The 17,923-nt window shown below is 40.7% G+C and overlaps 1 protein-coding gene across 1 annotated transcript; it reads left to right on the top strand.

Moving 5' to 3' along the window:
* The first annotated feature begins 473 nt into the window (after positions 1-473).
* ING2 (inhibitor of growth family member 2) lies at positions 474-5,125 on the top strand. The gene is made up of 2 exons (XM_027735823.2): positions 474-663; positions 3,845-5,125. The coding sequence occupies exons 1-2, from the start codon at positions 474-476 to the stop codon at positions 4,513-4,515; spliced, it is 861 nt and encodes a 286-aa protein (XP_027591624.1). The 3' UTR covers positions 4,516-5,125.
* The last annotated feature ends 12,798 nt before the right edge of the window (positions 5,126-17,923 follow it).

The raw sequence follows: 17,923 nt of genomic DNA, 5'->3' as shown, positions 1-17,923 counted from the left end.
TCGTGTCGCGGCTCCTCCCGGTCGCGGAAGTGGCGAGAGATCCTGCATCTTTAAGGGCGCCCCGCCCCGCGCGCGCTCCCGCCCCTCGCGGCGGGTTGAGCCAATGGGAGCGCGCGCGAGGGGAAGGCGGGAGAATGCAAACCCCTGGCAGCGCCGCCGGCCGCGCCTTATAAGGGCAGGGCCTCGCGCATGCGCGCGGCGGGCAGGGGCGGGGGCGCCGAGCGGGGGTTTCGCTTCGGCGGCGGCACCGCGGGAAAGGGCGCGGGACCCGCGGGGGGCGGCCGGGCCGGAGAGCGCTCACCGACATCCGCTCACCGCGCACCGCGGCGCGGCCGCCCGCCGGCACAGGGGCGGCGGCGGCGGCGGCGGCGGCGGCGGCGGGAGGAAGAGGAGGAGGAGGAGGAGGAGGAGGAGGAGGGAGCGGGGCCGCCGCAGGGACCCCGCGCCCGGTGCGGGCGGCGCGGCGCCGGCGGATGTGCTGCTGGCGCGGGGGGATGATGCTGGCGGGGCCGCAGCTGGTGGCGGGGCCGGCGGCGCCGGGCGGAGAGCGGGCCCGGCTGCTCTCGCTCTACGTGCAAGACTACCTGGAGTGCGTGGAGTCGCTGCCGCTGGACATCCAGCGCAACGCCTCGCTGCTGCGGGAGATGGACACGCAGTGCCAAGGTGGGCGCCTGCGGGGCACCGGGCGGGGAAGGGAACGGGGACGGCCGCCCGCCCAACCCGCCTGCTGCACATGCGCCTGGAGCGGAGGGGCCGGGGCCGCGGTGGGACGCTGCCGGGCCCTGCGGGGCTGAGCCCGCGGCGGTGCCGGGGGGGCGCGGGGCTCCCGGTCCCTGCTGCGGAGGCGGCCCCGCTCCGGGGGCGGCGCTGCTCGGCGCTAGGCCCCGGCTCCGCTGTGTGGGGCCGCTCCCGCCCCGCTCCGCCCCGCCGGCGGGGCCGCTGGAGGCGGGGGCGCCGGATTCGGCCTTTCCTCAGCTCCGCCCGCCGGGCGGGGGCGCCGGTCCGGGCGGGGCCCTGCCCCTGTCCCGCGTACACAGCACGGGGCGGCGGGGGATGCATAACGCGCCAGCAGCGCTCCCCGGGGTCATGGAGCGGGTCCGCGGAGCGGGAAGTTGCCCTAAACTTAGCCGGAGGCACGGCTTCTTTGGAAGAGAGGTTCAGTGCCCATTAAAGCATCCCGCGGAGTTAGCGGCGCGCAGCAGTGCCCGGCAGCTGCCGGCTTGCCCTGCCATGAGGCAGAAATTTGGTCCCCCGGAGTCGGCACTGGAGCCGCATCTCCCTCCTACGGCATGGGCAGGAGGGGACCAAGGGGAGCGCCAAGGCCTCTCAGACGGTGCTTGGCCACCTCAGGAGGGAGCTGTCGGGAAGGGATTCTTCCAATTATCTTTCTAATTACTCGGAAGGATACTTAAGAACAGGCTTTTGTAAGTTTCCTGGGATTTTTAAGTTTAGAGAGCATAGACTTGCCTGCAGCATTTGGAATTCCTAGTTAAGGCTAGAATACCTAGGAGGCTCTTTATCTCCTGATCGGTGGTGACTATTCAGCGCTCCTCATCTGCCTTGAACAGACTCAATCTTTTATTTAGGCTGTATCTCCTATATATATCATCCAGTTGCTAACACAATACTGGGCCATAGCGGAAGTTTGTTGCTAGTTTTAACCAAAGCCTTCAACTGTTTTAAAAAACAACAACAACAAAATCTTGAAAGACCCTGAAAGATGGATAAAAATATTTTAGGCCCAAGTTTTAAGATGTAAAAGCAATGCTCTGTTATTTCAGCTAATTTGAAAGGTAGTGATAGTCTGTGCAGATGGAACAAAGTCACTCCTGTGCTTAGAAAACAAATCCTTTTAGCTTTCATTAGCTCCACCAAACTTAATCAGATTATCTGTAATGAACACTTGGCCCTGGTTTGTGTTGGGTTGAGGGGTTTTTTTGGTTTGTTTTTGGTTTTCCCTTAACAGAGATTTCAGCTGTTTATTACAGTGTATGGGTGCCTTCTCTAGTCTTAGGGACTCACAAAGCATTTGGTAAACTTCCATCTCTGTTAGTCAAAAAGTTCTTTCCTCTCTTTAGCGGATGCTGATCCATTTAAATCTTTACAGGCTGCATCTATGGAATAACTGATGTGGGGTGAATGTTGTTCTCTGTCACAGTGTGAAAAAGTGAAGGTACTGTTTGTGGGTTCTGCTGGACAGGGCATTCCAAATGTGGGAAATCTATGTAACTATACCTACACTTTCCAGCCCCCCTCCAAAGAAGTTCATGTGGGAAATAATGTGGCTAGAGATTATTGTACTCTGGTTATGCCTTTCTCATTCAACAGCATACAAAATACCTTTACTCCATGCTTTTCAGGAGCAGAGCTTAAGATTTTTTTAGTTTATTTTCCCCCTTTTCAGGGCAATGGGCAAGTGATGCAGCTGAAGATACAGGGAAACAAAGCTAATGTTTCTCATGGTAGCTGGGATGCTGAAATTGAGAAAATACAGGTTAATTGAGTTACCAGACAAGAGGAATCTTCCCCTAGTGAAAGTCTGGAACAGAACAAGATGCTTTTGGCTCCTGTTGTCGTACAGGTTTTGGAATTTATAGTAAAAAGCAGCTGTTCATGCTTAAGCTACTGTTTCAAGATGTCAGCAGGAAAAAAATCGCTGGGAACGATGTTCAGATAATAGCTATGACTTCTATTTATCACAAGCTTGAATCATTTCACAACTGTGTAATGCAGACAAATTCCTTAAAAATGAAAGCCAGTTTGTGAAATGCAGGTCTTTAGGAAGAGATAGACTGTGCTGCATATCTTCTTGCTTTAGAAATAAATAGTTCAGTACCATTTATGAATTCTGTTTCCAGTTCAAATAAAATCCTTAAATTCTGAGGGCACCAGTACTGTATCTAACACTGTGCATTAAGTTGCGCTGTCAGTTTTTCTAAAGTATTTCCTGTCCTTTATGTATAGATCTAGTGTAACTTTTGGCTTGGAAAATACTGTTTTAAAATCCAGCAATATAGAACAGCAGTGTACAAACTAAGACTGATGTATAAGGCATTTGTTGGTCTCATATTTGGGTTCATTAAACTTGCTTCTGAGTACTATATTTAATGAGAAATTCACAGCAACTCATGCAGTTATTTTGCATGACTAGCAAGAAGGAAAGCTTGGTAGTCAAGCTATAAGCCACTCATTTACTAGTTGCTTAAAAATATCCTGTGATGCACTAAAGAGAGGGTCACCTATTCTCAGAAGTTCAGCCTTGATTTAAAATGCAACTTGCTGTAATTTGTTTTGGTAATAGGAAAAATATTTTGAGTGATGTAAGTTAATTTTCATCCTGATTGTAAATTTGCTATTATGTAACTTCAGTTGTCATACTCCTTTTATAACTACACTGAAACTGTAATACCAAACCATTAGATGAATAAGAAGAGGAAGGCAGAGGACCCAGGTATCCTAATTCTGGAGTGTTATATATCATGATACATAATGATTCTATGAATTTAAGGTTTCTTCCTGTGATAAAATAAGCTATTGCTTTTGCTATTTAGGCCAGGGGTTTGGAACTACTGTGATAAGGACTCTTAATAGAAATTCTTGCTTTTTCAGATGAAGGGAGGATCTGGATTGTCTACGCATCAGCAACTACTGTGTCCCTTTTCTTGGGTTATCCTTTCTTTTTCCAATCGCTAGAATAAGCTTGCTCTTTCTTAGAACTTGAGAATTTTTTTCTTGCAACAATTAAAATTTGTACTGTTTCCCATCAGTTAGAAATACATTCCTGTGTTTTCTTGAGCATGTTCCATTTTGTGTAATTATTCCTATTGTTGTCTTTATTTTATAGAAGCGTTAAAAGAAATAGATGATGTCTATGAAAAATACAAGTCGGAAAATGACCCAGTTCAGAAAAAACGCTTGCAGCAGCATCTTCAGCGTGCATTAATCAACAGTCAAGAACTTGGAGATGAAAAAATTCAGATAGTTACTCAGATGCTAGAACTGGTAGAGAATAGAGCCCGTCAAATGGAAACACACTCTCAGTGTTTTCAAGATCTGTCTGAGAACGAAAAGCCTCTAGAAAAGGCAAAGATGGAGTCGTGCCAGCCAGAGAGATCTTCCCGCAGACCCCGTCGCCAGCGAACCAGCGAGAGCCGTGATCTGTGCCACATAGCCAATGGTATCGATGACTGCGATGATCAGCCGCCTAAGGAAAAGAGATCGAAATCTTCCAAGAAGAAAAAACGCTCCAAAGCCAAACAGGAGAGGGAGGTTTCACCTGTAGAATTTGCAATTGATCCCAATGAACCAACTTACTGCTTATGTAACCAAGTGTCTTATGGCGAAATGATAGGATGTGACAATGAACAGTGCCCTATCGAGTGGTTCCACTTCTCCTGTGTTGGACTCACCTACAAACCGAAGGGGAAATGGTATTGCCCTAAGTGCAGAGGAGACAATGAGAAGACAATGGACAAATGTACTGACAAATCAAAAAAGGATAGAAGATCGAGGTAGTGAAAGCAATTTATGTTTTAAAGAGTTACTCCTTTTATATTAAAATGTTTCATTTCCCAAGAACGCTGTTTTAGGAAATACATAAGACTATGCAATAATTTTTAATCTATACTATTAATGGAGTATTAAAAGCTGTTATATACCTTCTGTGATCTTTAACTTTCTGCACTGAATAACCAAATAATTGAAACAGGGTGGCTTCAGACCTTTCACAGAAGACATTACAAACATATGGAGCTTGATTTCAATTTAACCCATTAGTATTTTAAAGAACCTTGTGAATTTTGAACTAATGGTGGTGGAAAAGATACTGAAGAACTTCTCATGTTATGGTAAAGGTGTTGAAAGACCTCACGTAACTGCTAGCATCTTAACAACTGAGTTTGTTCTTTATCCCAGGTTTTACGTTTTCAGTTTTTGTGTTAACATCACACATTTGGAGTTAGGGTTTTTGAATTCAGCTGTAACTGTAAAAGTCTTCCGAGCTAAAAGCAGACCTCTTCAGTGACTTTCATATGACCAGTATGTTATTTCAAGGAAGAAAATACCACTAACTTAAGCTTTTTTTTTTTTTTTTGGTCAATATTAAACTCTTGTCTTTGTGACTTTATACTTGGGAGTCAGTTTTTGGGTATGATAGAATTATGGTGTATACTCAATTTTGGATATTCTTAGTAGGTTTTGTTTGAGTTTTGTCAAGCATCCCGATATTGTTGAAGATGATCTCTCTATTGCCATAACTATATCCTTGATTGTTTATATTTTGCCACTGCTTGTGTAAAGCTCGAAGTGATAGAAGGATCCCTTAGGAGGAGAGGATATTACCTTTTCCGAGAACAGAAATTGCAAATATGGTGGAATCTTCATCATAATTGATCTCTCGAGAGCTGAAACGTGACTGGTATTCTCTGGGCTGTAAACTTTAATACCTTAAGTGGTATTTGTGTCTGCGTGTGGCTACACCTGGGTTTAGGCATAGCACCACATTTCTTGGACTAGGGCAACTGTCTAAAAAGCCTGAAGGTAAAAGCTTTCAATAAAAGTTTTGACAGATAATAAAAAAAAAAGGCATAAGCATGCCTGGCACAGAGCCAATAGACAAATCCCAGCAGGTTTCTGACAGGCTATGTAAGAGTGTTGTCCAGATGTATGCTGGTAGTATCTAAACACTACTTGGACGGTACTTAAAAGCAAATTTCCTAATCTCCGTGTCTTAGGGGAAGTGAAAAAAAGATGAAAACAGGTGTTCTGCTCCTTTGTAATGGGAGATGCTAATGGAGAAGTGAGTGGGGTACCAAAGCTTGCACTTAGGGTTCCTGCTCAATAATCTCTTCTTGATACTGGAGTTCTGGTGGGCTTGGCAGCAGCTCTGCAGGGCTGGGTGTGGGGGTTATCTACGGGTGGGCTGCAAGTGCTCATAAGTCCCCGTAGGTCTCTACCCTTTGCTGCTAAGGTTTCCCTTGACAGTGCAGAGGGAGAAGTGACACCATCTCTGGCCAAACCTGGCTGGAAGCAGTTGTGGTGAGTTGAGAGCAGTCCAGAAGGCAGGTGAGCAAAGGCAAGCTGGGATGGATGAATGCCATCAAAACTCCTTCCTGCATCCCCACTAGAGGGCTGTGCTGGCTGGGGCTGGAGGGCAGGATGTGTCGTGCATGGCATACACACAAAAAAAGCCTTGATGCTGTCAGGCCAGATGGCACCAGTCGATGTGCAGGACACTCAATATTATAGGCTATGTAACATACTGAGCTTGTTTCCTCAGTTATGATCTGATTACTTAAGAGGATTTAACACTTGCAAGTAATAGTAATTATATGTCAGGGGACTGTAAAGGTAGCGTTTTCAATTTTTGCTCTGAAATTGTAGGTTTATTAAGTGGACTAGTGTTCCACTGGGGAGACCCGTACCACAGTAATTAAACAGCTCCTGCAGGAAACTACTGTAAGGGCTCTGACCATCAGCAGGGTAGGAGAGAGGGTAAACCTTATCTCTACCATGCTTTCCAGGCCTAGTGGATGATGTGAGGTTGCAATGATAGTCTTCTTGAGGGAGCTGGATCATTGCTACTGATGGAGTATGATCGGGCCCACTATTGGAGATGAGTGGCATAAGTTGTTCTCTGTGCATTTTACTATTTTTTTAATTTGTTATGGCTTAATGATTCTCCAGTTTCCTTCTTGGCAAGATGGATTGGAAGCCTAGGGCTGAAGATTGTATGAACGTGTAATGTTGACCTAAAATGGCATGCTTCCTACTACTAAAAAACAAACATCACTTAAGTAAACACTCCCGTTGCAGAATGAAGTACAAGTGAATTTGTGACTATTAACATTACTAATTTATCTTGAAAAGTATTGCTTGAAATTGCACTGGTTAAATCAAGAATAATTTTTTCCAATGCTGAGGAGAAAGTAAGAAGCCTTATATAATTGTTCATCTGAAATAATTGCTAAAGTAGGAAGTGTATGTTGGGGTGTTACGGAAAGAAAATTTTAGATTTTGAAAGTGGTCCAGATATCTCTAATGCAGAGATAGTTTCTTTTATGCTAATGGACCTTCTAGTAGGGAATATGAATTCTTAAGGTTTCCAGTGAAGATACTGCTGGGGAAATTGCACTTGCTTGCCTAATACATGAAATTGCTCGAATGTAGAAATAATTCGGTTTATATTGCAGATTAGCAGCGTGCCTCAAATATATATGGGTGCTTCTAAAATTGCTTCTTTTAAATGCTCTGGCTAATTTGTTGTGAAGACGTACATGAGAAGATATGATGTTATCTGGCATTTAGCATTTCACCACTTTTTTTTTTTTAACCAAACACAAATTTTGTGTGTTTGCATCCATTTTCATACAAGATCAATGGTAATTGCTGAAGATGCACATAAGAGGCTAGTATGAAATCAGAAAGGTAAGTAGAGAAATCTTATGTTGCTTCTTAATGTTGAGTTCCTTTTCTTAAAGGGATGAACCTCACTAGTGAAGTGAAAACAAAAAGTAAACACTGCTAACTGATTGTCATGAAGTTTAGCTTCTTGCAAAAAAAAAAAATCTGGGCAACGCACACTTTGGAAGTTGATAGAAGTGTATGTGACTACACAGGAAACCTCTTCCTCTTTTGAAAATAATTGCTGCACCCTAATTCAGCCTAGGTTATATCTTGTTTCTTGAAGCTTATGAAAATATGGTACACTTCTAAGTTCTTGCTTTTTGCCTTTCAGATTTGAAGTAATGCAAGTTCAGCAGCAGCAAAAGGTCCCCATAAACTACTTAAAAGAAACAGTATCAGAGTGAGAGTGTTTCTTGATCATTGTCCCATGGACCAGTTTGATTAATCTTGACAAAATAATCATTTAGTCAAACCAAACTTTAAAGCAAAACACAAATACACGTAATAGAAAGATTACTGTTTTGAAAGCAAAATGAACAATTTTGTATTTGCCATCTATATTGTAAGGCCATCTTGATATCTGCAGCAGAGTGATAATACCTCCATATTTAAACTAGTTTTAACTGTGTTTCCCTGCCAAACTGTAACTAATCTACACATCCAGAAATAGTAATGTGGTACTGACAAGTCTTTAAACTAGTACAGAATGGTGGCAAGTGAAATGCCCATTTCTTCCTTGAATTTATCTAAGAATTTTGTTTTGGATATTCTTTCAGAGCTGAAGTGAGCCTTTGTAAAGAAGATGGCATTTCATAACTTTGAAGACTCAATTTAAAAGCCTCTCACTTCAGCTTGAAGGTTGTCTGAATTCATACTTGACATGAGCAGTTTGGCACTTCTGTGGCTTGTGCCGTTTCTGACTGCAACAGATCTGGCTCTTGAAAGTCCTGATCTGGGTTTTTATTTTTTAGGCTCAGCTGCTCTACTGGGACAAAACTCCAACAATTGTCACACCAGCAACTTAATGGCTTAGAGTTCTTTCTCCCTCTTATCTGCATACACACTTAATTTATTCAGAGGTCTCATCTCCAGTAGCTCTGCAAGTCTTTGACATTGACACCTCAGATTGAAAAAAATACTGAAGGTTTTTGCGTCTGATACTCTGAAGCTGATGAGCAGGGCTGTCACTCAAATTCACAGCAATTGTTTTTCTGTCCAGTGCTAGTTAGGTAAGACATTCTGCTGTCAGTGGTAAAACCAGATGTTACTGTGCAACTGTTCAAGTCCCACGGACTTGTATATCCCAGAAGGAAAAATGTTTGGATTTTTTACTATTAGCATGCCATGAAAGAGCTGAAAAGCGTTTGAAGTTCTCTCTTGTGCCAATTTCCTGATTACTCTGCAGTCTTTGGAATAGCTTGAGGATTATGGATTTTCACCACAGCTGGCCAGTAGAAGTTGTATTTAGTGAAAATTCTGGGAAATTTTTCATCAAGTGAAGCTGTCATTTGCCTTTGAATCCAAGTCTCTTAAGATCAAGCTAATATTATATCTGAATCCTTTCTAATTTCTGGTTGGGGTAGTGTAAGAGTTCTAAAAGCTTATTTTTACAAGTTCTGCATTTTTTTCCACCTATGTCTGCATTCTTTTGGTTTACCTGGTATAGGGGAAGTTGAGCTTTAAGTCAGCCACTGATGTTTTAACTTCAAGTATATATGCAGACTGAACTGCATCTCTCTTCTGTTGCACCTGTGTTCTAGCAGAACATCACTGACTATAGCGTGGGCAGATTTGTACTCAGAGATGCACTTCATGCATCGCATACTTCAGTTTTTTTCTTATGTATACGTCAAGGAAGTTATAAGTAGCATATACACATATTCAAACTAATTTCTATTCTGAAGGCCTGTTTTTTATTGTAGAGGTTAGCATCTAGTGAGCACACAGAAAAATAAGATCCTCCCTAAAGCTTTGCTTCTGCAAACTTACGGAGTGCCTCCACTGAAAGTGCAAAAGCTGGTGAATGAATTTCACTACAGCAATTAGCTGTGCACAGTAAGACTAGAAGAAAGTTACAGCTTATAGTTGGAGGAGTTGGAGCAACTTGGGTACTTTTTGGGTTGAATGTAGTGTGATTTCAGAAGCCTAAAAGGAAACTTTCATCTCCTGTTCAGAAAGAGAAGAAAATAGAATGAATTCTAGAACATTTGAGAATAACATTCAGTAGAGAAATTAGGATAAAATCCTGTCCTAATTTGAATTAAATTCTGTTGAGCAGGGTTCTACCAGCATACTGATTTCCAGCTTCCTTTGACTAAAGCCTAAAAAAAGATTAAAGCTCCATGGCAACTACTATCTTAACTCCTGACAGCCATAGTATAAATTACATCTTGGAAAAACCTAATACTGAAAAGTTTTATTTAGGTCACCAGTCAGGCTATGAAATGGAAGGCTTATAGATGCCACCCCAAACTTTTTGTCCCTGCATGGCATCAGTGAGGTAGAGGTTTTTATGGGAGACAAATTGAATGCTATATAACTATATGCAGGATGAATTTAAAAATCTGACAAGTTTTAGGTGCGTAAACTTGTTTCATACTCCTGTGGAAAAGACTGCAATTTACTTGCAACTGTAATCTTCCAGGGAGGAATATGGCAAGGTTCAACTAGGAGACAGCAGCCCAGACAGGTATAATGTGTGGTTATCACAGGAGTTGCATTTGCTAACAGTGGAGAAACAGTATTGGATTGGTTGGTTTGGGGGGATTTTTTTTTTGTTTTGTTGTCATTTTTGTGTGGAGTTTTTTTGTTGGTTTTGGTTGGTTGGTTTTTTAATGTAGAGGGGAGGGAAATGGATGAGAGTTGTGCAACTCATTTGCCCACAGGTGTCCCAGCATCCATAGTTGTGCCAGACAAGCTGTAAGTCCCTTTCATGCTTGTATGGAGATACTGTTTTCTTGCTGTTTGAGGTTAACAATGCATAGGTTATCATTTGGAAATAAATAGAAATGGACATTAAAAGTCTAGAGTAAAGGGACCTGTGTTAAGCAACAACAAAACTTCCCAATTTTCTGCTATTTACTTAGTCCTGTTTTCTTGTTCTTTTACTATTTTCAACCTTGTCCTCTCTGGCCTTGAAGAATGCCTTTAATTGTCTGAGGAATACTTTATTGGAGCCATTTAAATAGCCTGGATAACCTGTTGGCTGAGGCAGGAAGGGATTGGTAACCAGGATCATCGATCCTGCTCCCCAGTGCAGGGACAAGGTGGGGTGGGACAGGAGAGGCTGCATGCTCCCTAGTCTGTCAGCTGCTGCTGGGCAGACACAGAATTATTCCAAGGCTCCTTTTGACCTTATCAGATAGCAAAGTTAAAGCCCTCAATATTCTATTTAAAAGCGGAAAGTACCTATCATTTCTCAAAACCAAGATAATATAAAAACTGTACTAAAGTTGCAGCCCATTACATTCCTACCTTATTGCCTACTTAGAAATTTTGCCTTGTAAATGTTTAATACTAACATGCCATCTATTACTGGAGAAAGATGAGAAATAGAAGCAGTACCAGTACAATAGTCAGTTTTATAGACCTGCAAGTAGGACTGCTTTTATCCTTTCCTCCAGCAGCTGGAATTTGATGATCACAGTATAATGTGATCCTCCTTCATAACCTGGAATAATTGTATGCTGTGTTCAAATGGATCCCAAGCTTTTATCCTGTGAACAGATAACAAAAACATACTCAAATACAAATAGATAGTAAATATACTCAAATACAAATAGATAGTAAAGTCTATAAGAAAAAAACTAAACATGTTTTTTCCCCAAAGGTATAATATTGAAATAACAAACAATGGTCAGTTGAAGTCAATGAGTTGTGTAAGTTAATCAGTAGACCTGGGACATGGGATACAAGATAATCTCACTATTACATGGCTTTTGGGAGAGCTTTAAAGAAGTTTAACAAGTAGTAAATGATTTGCATTTCTGAGTATCAGTTGGATCACAGAATTTCTGCAGTGGTAAAGAACTCTTCATATTAATTTCATAAAACTTGGAGATGTTCAATAATAGTTGAAGTCATACACAAACAGACCTCTGAGCATTTTCTAAATAAGGATACATACTTTGGCTATGATTTTCAGTGCAGTACTCTGCAATCTAATGATAATATGCACCAGCACGGCAAATTCATCTACATTATGATTACATTTTATTTAGCAATAAAAGGTAAGAATAATTTTGAGTCTGTCCTCTCTTACACTGTTAAAACATTTGTAGTAAGCTGCAAAGGTACTTCAGGATGACTTTATATAAAGAACATGCAATAAAATTTATGATTATCATACCAGAGCTATTCTAAACTCGACTTTAGAAGACATACTTCCCTGTTCCCAAAGCACTTGCAGAGAAGGTAAGTTAACAGAGTCTGTGTCCATTCTTACACCTGTGCAACATTTGGTCCTGCTTGCTGTGGGGAGGGTACTTAATGCACTGTAAAGCTAATGAAGCTTTACAGCAACAAGGCTTGTCTTCCTGTAAACATGCTCTGCACTTTTGAAACCTGCTTAAGGACAAAAGATGATGCTTTCTTGGTAAGTGACATTTTAAGTATTTAAAGTTTTCTTTAGAGAAATCCGTAATGTTTTGTCACACGCTTGTGGCTGTTGCCACGGAGACAAAATTGGTTTGGGGGAAGCAGGTCAGACATAAGTCTCATATTTAATAAAATTTTTTTTGCTCACACCTCTCTGTCTTGTATTTAATGACTTGTCATTCCATACTTGGTGGTGTGGGGTACAACAGAAGAGAAGAAAGCATCCACAGGTTTGAAAGGCATGACTTTGTGTAGTGCACCAGAGTAACTGAACTGCAGCTTCAGTAACTGTTAGCTGTAAAAGGCTGTTAAAACTTATAAGAATTAAATTAACTGAAAATAAATTTAAAACTTCTTTTACTAATTCAAATCATGCAGATTCCGCAGAGGAGGAATGTCCTGACAGTAACCAAAAACACTCCTGCCTCTCTTCTGTTGCTGAATGAAGGATTAAAAAAAATATATATATCCTATTTTGGAATAGCTTTTGCTTCTAGACAAAAGTTTGTTCAAAAAAATCCAGTAGGAAAAAGTTGTTGATATGTTAAGGTCATGTTATCTGCTTACCAGACCAACAAATCATTTGATGAGGCTCCTTGAGCTTTATGGTCAATGTAAATCTGCATATAAAGACACATAAAATGGGCCCAGATTATAGTCCTAGTTTTCCTTCTTACTAAATTAGGCACAGCTTTTAAATGGAATTACCTGATGAATATAAAAATGTTATACTTCCATTCAATTCTTTATAGCTGAAGCTAAGTTACTTAGGCTGACTGTGCTTTCAAACACTTTATTTTCCCACCGATGTAAACTGATATTCTTTCCTAACAGCTTGTGCCTTTCCACTCTGCCCATTTCTCCAAAGGTTTTGTGCAGATTTGCTCTTTATCAGGTGCTTTATCTCCTATTCAACAGCCTGAATAACTGGTAAGACTGAGGTGCAATTTTAAATTGAGGCCTTGGCAAAATATGGAATCTGCACATAGCAGGTTCTGTCTCTATTAAATTTAAAAACCATGAGCACATAATGATGTTGAAACTGTTTATTTTTGCCTTGAATAGCAAAAATTCGGAGAGGCACTGGGTACAAGCTCCTGAACCAAAGCCAGGCATGAGAACACTTAGTAATGAGAGGGCAGTAAGATCATTCCTCTAAGATACTGCTTGTGTTTTCAGCAAAATAGCCAAGTTCCTACTGAAGGCTTAATTGCATCAACTGAAAGCAACTAAGTAAGATATCTGAGTTGAAGTCATCTAACTCGAGGCTCTAAAACATGCTGATAGATACCATTAGGTATCTGGATCACTCCATGGGAAATAACTGAACCAATAATTGTGGTATTGCTATTTCTGCTTTTGAACCATGTAGGCAGATATTTAATGGAGTGTTATGAGTTTCAGTTGAAGGTGCTGCTGCTATAAACAGCTCCATTAAAACAGACTGTATAATAGCTTTGTCATAGTTTTATGTCAGTGTATCATTTCAAGCAGTTCTCTTTTTAAATCTTAAATAAAGCCCATTAGAGATCACCACTTGAGCTGTTAGACTTGGAAAGATCATGAAACAGCTGGCTGGACTTCCAATAGCTCTAAATAAATGGCACGCATAACTTCTCTCAGTTGTCTCTCATTACTTACTGTTCATGCCTTAAAAATACTAAATTTCTTCTAAGTCTTATTTTTCACTAGATCTCTTTATTTTGTTTGATGCTTGTACCTTCTTCAGCCCAGGTCTCCCAGTGGGTGTGTGTCCCTGTGACTAGATTTTTTACTCCAGAGTGGAATAAAATTCCAGAGTGGAATGATCATCATCTACTTTAGCTGGGAAAAGTGGGGGCAAATTCACAAATAGTCATACTTAAAACCTGAGTCCCATGTAAAGAGAGCACTGTTTACTAAAGAAGACACACGACAAAGCCTAATTTCAAACAAATCATGCCATTCTATTAATGAGTGTTCAACATTCCTGCTTATTTCCAGAACATATAAGCAGAAACTAATATATTTGTGTCATTAAAGTGGTAAAAAACCTGGCAGGATGACCAACCACAGTGAAAAGTTGCAAATGAGTGGAAAAAAATGATGTGAAAGTCATTTTGTTTAAAAAGATAAAGTAATTTTTACAAACATTTTAAATCCTTGACTTATCAGCAGAAGCACAAAATGCATTAACTTATTCTTTGCATTTCATGAAGTTACCTTATCAGCATTAGCCAGCTTCCTCATTTTTCCTTTCTGAGCAAGAGATTTGGTAGAAGGACTTGATAATTGTTGATTGTGCCATTCATGTAATAACAAAAGAGGAACACATTTGGGAGTTTACTCATTTTCCATCATGACTCCAAACACAATTCTTCTGCCATCATATGTAATTGTTAGCAGTACAAATCTGGCTCATTTTTCAATCATTTTTAAACCTAAAATTTAGAAAAATAGTAATTTTAAGTGCCTGTCAGATAAACACATCTAATATTAATTTGATATTAGTCTTAAGGAATAGCACCTTTAATGATTATTTAATATAGTACAATAATCAATGACAAAAACCCCTAGGATTTGAAGAGAGGAAGATCAATATGTCACTAATTTTGCACTATTGAGAAAAAAACCCAACCAAATCTTGTGAGATGAATAAATAAGAATTCTGTTTTAAGATTTGTTGAGTAATTATATGCTATTCAGTTTAGGAAACCACTCTTAAAGGTGGAGGGAGTTCAAATAAGCAACAACATAGAGAAGAGGTGTAGAAGATGACTTCTAATGATAGAACAGAGCCTAGAAAGAAGAGGACTGAAGTCACTAATCCCCAGTAATGTGAAAGTTTGCTTCCAAAAGCAAAGGGACATCTGCGTAAATCAAAAGGACAATAACTAATGTCCTTTGGATGGAGCACTGGAAGTTTAAATAAGACACTAGGGAGAAAATAAAAAAAATGAGCTGTCTAACCACAGTGACAGTGAAACACTGGAATATATTACTTTGGAAAGTAAAGATCTCCAGTGACAAAGATGCTACAAGACAGGCTATACAATCATGTTGGTATTAGTTTAATTGTAACTGATCCTGCCTTTGGGCAAGGGGAAATGGATTGGATCAGGAGTTCTTGAGCTGTGGGAAGACACTGACATACCCTTGGAGGCCCAGGCAAAGCTCCAGGAGAATTTAGTCTTATATTTCTCCTTCCTATCTGTTCCCCTAAAATTTCTCTCTGAAAATCATTTGAAGAATGTTGTATTTGCTCTCAGGACAGGAGGGGTGCAGAGCCATCAGATTTGCCCTGCCTAGGGGCACATTTGGAGCATCTGGGGGGGCACCTGGGGGGGCACTTGTTGCATGTTCGTTGCACTCCCCTGGTAAGAGTGAGCTGAACTGTGTTGAAGTTATTGCTACCCCCCTGGCACAAAGTGCATGGGAAAGGCTGACCTTTTTCTTCCTAGTGAAATCCAGATCCACAACTGAAGAGCATTGAAAGGCATAGGATGTGAGGAATGGTGCAATTTCCCAGGGGCATCAAGACTTGGATCAGGCAGAGGAAGCTTGTAATGATACCTGTCAATTCAGGCAGCAGCTTCAGAACACAACTACCCAGGGACAACATTCTAGGTGTTATACAGAAGTACCACCTATTTGCTGGACTGGAAATAGGGATGTTTGTATATATGAAGGGCCTATCCTATTACAGTAGAAAGACAGGCCCAATAATAATAAATTTCAGTACCATTGAAATAAATCACCTCCTAAAAGGATTTTCAGCTCTGCTTTCTCCTTGCTGCATGTAATTAATAAATTAATAACAAAATAATTATATTTTTCACACTCATAGAAAATGTGATAGATGTTCAGGTATTTTAAGCAGCAAACCTGGATATATGCTTTGGTTTATACCTATTCAAAAACACTGGAATAATACTTCACATTATTTTCTTTGTTAAGTGTTAATTTTTGGTGGAAGGGACTGGCAAAATGAGTACATGAATTTTTAGCATCTAGAGAACATATTCAGTAAGTAATCCTTGCTGTGCCGATCATTTCTGAGTAGTTTCCTGCAAATATTCACTATCCGAACTTTTGGTTATTTTTATATCACATCTAGAAATGGTTTTCAACATGAAAAGACCCTTTAAGCCTACAAAAAGTAAGTTGCATTCCAGTTTCTAAGTTCCATGGTATGATACAGTCAATTTTCTCTTCTTCAGTGTATCTGGGAAGCACCAGATAGGATCTATTGTAGGTCAAGGCAGTTATGTATAGAAAGAGGATAGATGTATTGGTTTCAAGAAGGAGTTGGCACAAGGCTTGCAAACAACTCAGAGAAATGGTGCATGTGGTATGAACCCACTGTGACCTAAGGAGCAGCAGATCATGTCACAAGTCACAAGCTCAAGAACTTTTCTACAGATTTATGTCAGCACTTTTCTTTTTATTTCATCTATCTCTAATTAAAAATATGTACCCTTCTCTCAGTCTTTGCATGTTTATTTATGTATGTTGTTAAGTGGCATTGGTGGTGGTCAATGAAACATAAAATCAAATGGACCTCTAGGCACAAGTCCCCTCATATGATTATATAAATTATTGTATATGTACACATATGCACTTGTCATAACTTCTGCAGCTGATCTATCTGTTGACCCAATGCAGTGATGACTAAGAAAAATCAAAGTAAGTCATCTCAAATGAACACAGGGCTGAGACTATCTACAGTGTGTCAGATGGGAAACTGTTCACAGTAAGGCCAAATACAGGCCCCCACTTATACTTCATATATGCAGGTGACAGTAAATACCAAAGATTATTAATAAATGTTGCAAAGTTGTGGGGAAAAAAAAGAAATTCTGGTTACAACACAACAAAACTGTAAAATTCTTATTACAATTTAAAACCTGATTTTTAGGAAGAAAAATCATAGATTTCCTGATTAGAAATTTAATCATCAGTGTAAGTTAAGAAATCAAAAGGTGGACTTAGTTATGGTCACGACCACGGAACACTTACCTCTTTGAGACCTTCCTCATACCAGATCATAATGGAAACTAAGGAGAGAAACCAAAGTTGGACAAAATAGCTTCTCAGATTTCTAACAATTCTTACATAACATATGCATTAGTAAGCAGAATAATATTTTGTGAGCTGAAGCTATATAAACTTGATACATTAGGATTCTCACCTTTTCATCTCCACTAAGCACAAAAGATGCACAATATACCTAAGAGATGATCACTACAAATTTAAGGCTTCTGAAAACCTCCTTCTTTCTCATCTTTTGTATATTGTAAGCAAGTGGTGACAGACTGCACCTTAAGTAACTACTGTGAACAGCAGTGGTAGAATAAATTCCTTGCATTTACTCAGAAGTCAAAACATACTGTCTGCAACTCCAGACTTCAGAAGGTGAAAGGAAGTAGTGAGGAAAACTCTCTGTATGCCTACCTTCCATTCACCCAGGACTGTCCATTCACCCAGAACTGTCCTGTCAGTGAACAAAACTTAGGGGTGTCAGGTGGAAAAAAAGATTGGGAACCACTGCTTTAGACTGATGTGCAGAGAGATGGTAATGCTACTGAAACAGTATTTGAGTGAGGACAGTCACAACCCCTCCTTCCCACTTCTCAGGCAGCTAGGGTCACCAATTCTTGCAGTTGAAGGAATATAATAATTGCACATCAGTCTGGTCTTCATCTCTGATCTCCCTGCTTCAAGACAAGGACACTCTGGCTTTAAGGAAGGTTACAGTGACCTCCTTTAGTTATTCCAGTAATTCATATTTCAGTGCAAATCCATGGCCTGGACAACTGATGTTTCAGCTTCAGCTCTGCAGTGCTACAGAAGTTGAAGTTGTCACCTGTCTCTCCTTTGCTCCCTTCTTCTTTTGGGTGGAGTCTGCTGGTACAGGTCCCTGGTGGCCTTTGACAGAAGATGG

The sequence above is a fragment of the Pipra filicauda genome, unplaced genomic scaffold (genome assembly GCF_003945595.2).
Source record: "Pipra filicauda isolate LSUMZ 115617 unplaced genomic scaffold, ASM394559v2 scaffold67_size6003252_pilon, whole genome shotgun sequence".
Classification (NCBI taxonomy): Eukaryota; Metazoa; Chordata; class Aves; order Passeriformes; family Pipridae; genus Pipra; species Pipra filicauda.
Note: the sequence above shows the minus strand (reverse complement) of the source record. Positions and strands in the feature narration are given on the sequence as shown.